Below are 2,500 nucleotides of genomic sequence, written 5' to 3' on the forward strand. Positions count from 1 at the left end.
GTTATGGGGTGGGTGGGTCCCCACCATCCGATCAATTCTGTTCTCTGTTCACGTGGTTATCTGATTTCTTTGAATGGCATGTGTGTTGTTTCTTCCTTGTCCCCTACTTCCCATTGGTTTAATTGCTACTTTGATTTAAAAGACACACACCCCCTCCAATGCTCGTCTCTCGCTTGCGCGTACCTGTCTGTGTGTATACACAGACACGGTGTGAGTGACTGTGTCACTCTCTCACAGTGTGTGTCTCTGAGACACACAGACACACACACACACACACACACACACACACACACACACACACACACACACACACACACACACACACACATCAACAATCCACGCCCACTTGGCCATTTGAGTCACCTTTTCTGTGTGTCCTTTGTCTTCAGAGTCAATGCAAACAAGCGAAGCGAGCCAGCGACAAGCCTCGCAACAAGCAACAGACGTGTGGCTGACTGGAATGCCAAAAAAAAAACGTCACAAGTCTGATGGTGATTATTTGTTGATTCGATGTTACTTTATGGTGAGTTAACCCTTGTCCACGTTGGAGATGTACCCATTAACATCACTTCGAATTATAATCAACAATGAGCGAGGAAGAAATCTTGAGGTGCGGTGATGCGAGCGAGTGAGCGCACGCCTGTGCCACCGACCACAATGTCAAACCACGTTGCGCATCCACGCAGCTTCACATCACGTATGTCACTGGCTCATGCATTAATTGATTATGTGCATGTGTGCCTGTGAACCAGGAAGGCGCTGAAGCCGCCAAAGGTGGATTCGGCACTGATTGTGCAGCTGTGCCAGGAGGAGTTTGGATTGGAAAACGCCACTGTGGAGAAGGAGTTTGATTCCTACGATGACAGGAACTACCTCATCTCCGCAACACGAGGCAGCTTCGTGTTCAAGGTTCACAACGGTGCGTGGCCGCACCGTATGCGTGTGTGGTGGACTATGGAGATGGGAGAGGCGACTAGTCAGGCGTTGTGGGATGTAAATGTGAACTGACCGCACTGGTTGCACAAGCACCTCCCAAAAGCACCTTGCTCACACTGCTCCCAAAAGCACCTTGTTCACACACGCGCGCACACACACTCACACACTCACACACGCGCACACGCACACACACACAACACGCACACACAACACGCACACAACACACACACACACACAACACACACAACACACACACACGCGCACAACATCTACACACACTACATGCGTCACATTTCAAGGAGCGGACTCACGGCCGGAGAGGGAGACGTTCCTCGATGCACAGAATAAGTTGCTGCTGCACCTGCACAAGAACAAGGTCGCAGCACCAGTGCCGCTGCCGCTCGCCTCAAACCCGAATCAACACATCATCTACAAGGAGCTCCAGCGACCAGATGGCAAGAAAGGTACCGCGCCATACTGCCGCTGCTGTCATACAGGTTGCGCCTCCAGCAAATTGCACACTCCACTTTGAGGTCCCTGCCTTGCACCACACGCTCACATTTGCTCTTGTTGCTTGTTGCTGTACGCCTTCATGCGTTTGCTGCCACCAAGTGCGCCATGGCATTCGCTTGCTTGCGTATTTGCCCGGCAAACTGATGTGCGAGGTTGAACATACGGACGCCGTCCTGGCCGACCTCGGCGCCTCCCTCGCACGCATGGACCTTGCCCTTCAAAGGTCAGCATCATGTACGCGCGCGTGTGTGTGTCTGTGCAAATGTGCGTGTGCGCGTGTGCGCATGTGTGTATGTGTGTGTATGCGTCTGCGCGTGCTGCTGTACTCTCAGTTGTGCCTGCACGAGCGTGCTATCGTAATGCGCACCCCTCCATCCCCTCCCAGTGCACCTTTTCTCAACCCCATCCATCCACCCATATCATCTGCACACACGCGACAGCTTCGACCACCCGGGCTGCCACCGCGTGCACCTGTGGGACCTGCAGCACCTGTCGCAGCTGCACGTGTTCCTGCCCCACATCACAGACGACAGCAAGCGTGCGCTCGCCACCAAGGTGATGGAGCGATACGAGGCGCAGGTGCCGCAGCTGGCCAGCGCCTTGCCCTCGTGTGTGCTGCAGAACGATGCAAACGACCACAACATCGTGATGAGCGAGGACGGAAGTGGTGTCTCCGGGTTTCTTGACTTTGGCGACGTCGTTCACTCGTGGCGCATCAACGAGCTCGCCATCTGCATCGCATACGGTGGGGCATCACCCAGTCATGCTTGAATGTCTTTGGTGGTTTGGTTTGATTTGGTTTGGTTTGGTGTGGTTTGGTTTGTTTGTTTGTTTGTGTGTGTGTTTGGTTGTTTGTTCATGTGTGTGAGTGCGTGCGCGCACGCGTGTGCGTATGCCCTGGCACTGGCTGCACGACAGCTCCATGCCATATCAACCACCCCCTCTCAACCCATCGCCCACTCCCTCCCCCGTGTATGTGCAGCGTGCCTTGAGAAGTCGGATTTGCAGCATGTGGCGTCAACCATTGGGCGCGAATACCAGGCCATCCTCC

The 2,500-nt window shown here is 54.1% G+C and overlaps 2 protein-coding genes across 2 annotated transcripts in view; one reads left to right on the forward strand and one right to left on the reverse strand.

Moving 5' to 3' along the window:
* The window catches only part of PTSG_07236 (TKL/LISK/LIMK protein kinase), a 6,915-nt gene extending 6,413 nt beyond the window's left edge, over positions 1–502 (reverse strand). Inside the window, exon 1 of the mRNA XM_004992599.1 lies at positions 364–502. The gene's annotated coding sequence lies outside the window, so the exon portion shown is untranslated. The remainder of the gene's footprint in view (positions 1–363) is intronic.
* Positions 503–587: 85 nt separating this feature from the next.
* Positions 588–2,500, forward strand: part of PTSG_07237 (uncharacterized protein) — a gene marked incomplete at both ends in the record, with an annotated part of 2,149 nt that continues 236 nt past the window's right edge. The window contains 6 exons of the mRNA XM_004992600.1: positions 588–610; positions 753–919; positions 1,236–1,400; positions 1,549–1,672; positions 1,890–2,194; positions 2,432–2,500. The exon at positions 2,432–2,500 is cut by the window's right edge and continues 236 nt beyond it. Of these exons, the coding sequence (XP_004992657.1) occupies positions 588–610; positions 753–919; positions 1,236–1,400; positions 1,549–1,672; positions 1,890–2,194; positions 2,432–2,500 (853 nt within the window). The remainder of the gene's footprint in view (positions 611–752; positions 920–1,235; positions 1,401–1,548; positions 1,673–1,889; positions 2,195–2,431) is intronic.

The sequence above is a fragment of the Salpingoeca rosetta genome (genome assembly GCF_000188695.1).
Source record: "Salpingoeca rosetta unplaced genomic scaffold supercont1.16, whole genome shotgun sequence".
Taxonomy (NCBI): Eukaryota; class Choanoflagellata; order Craspedida; family Salpingoecidae; genus Salpingoeca; species Salpingoeca rosetta.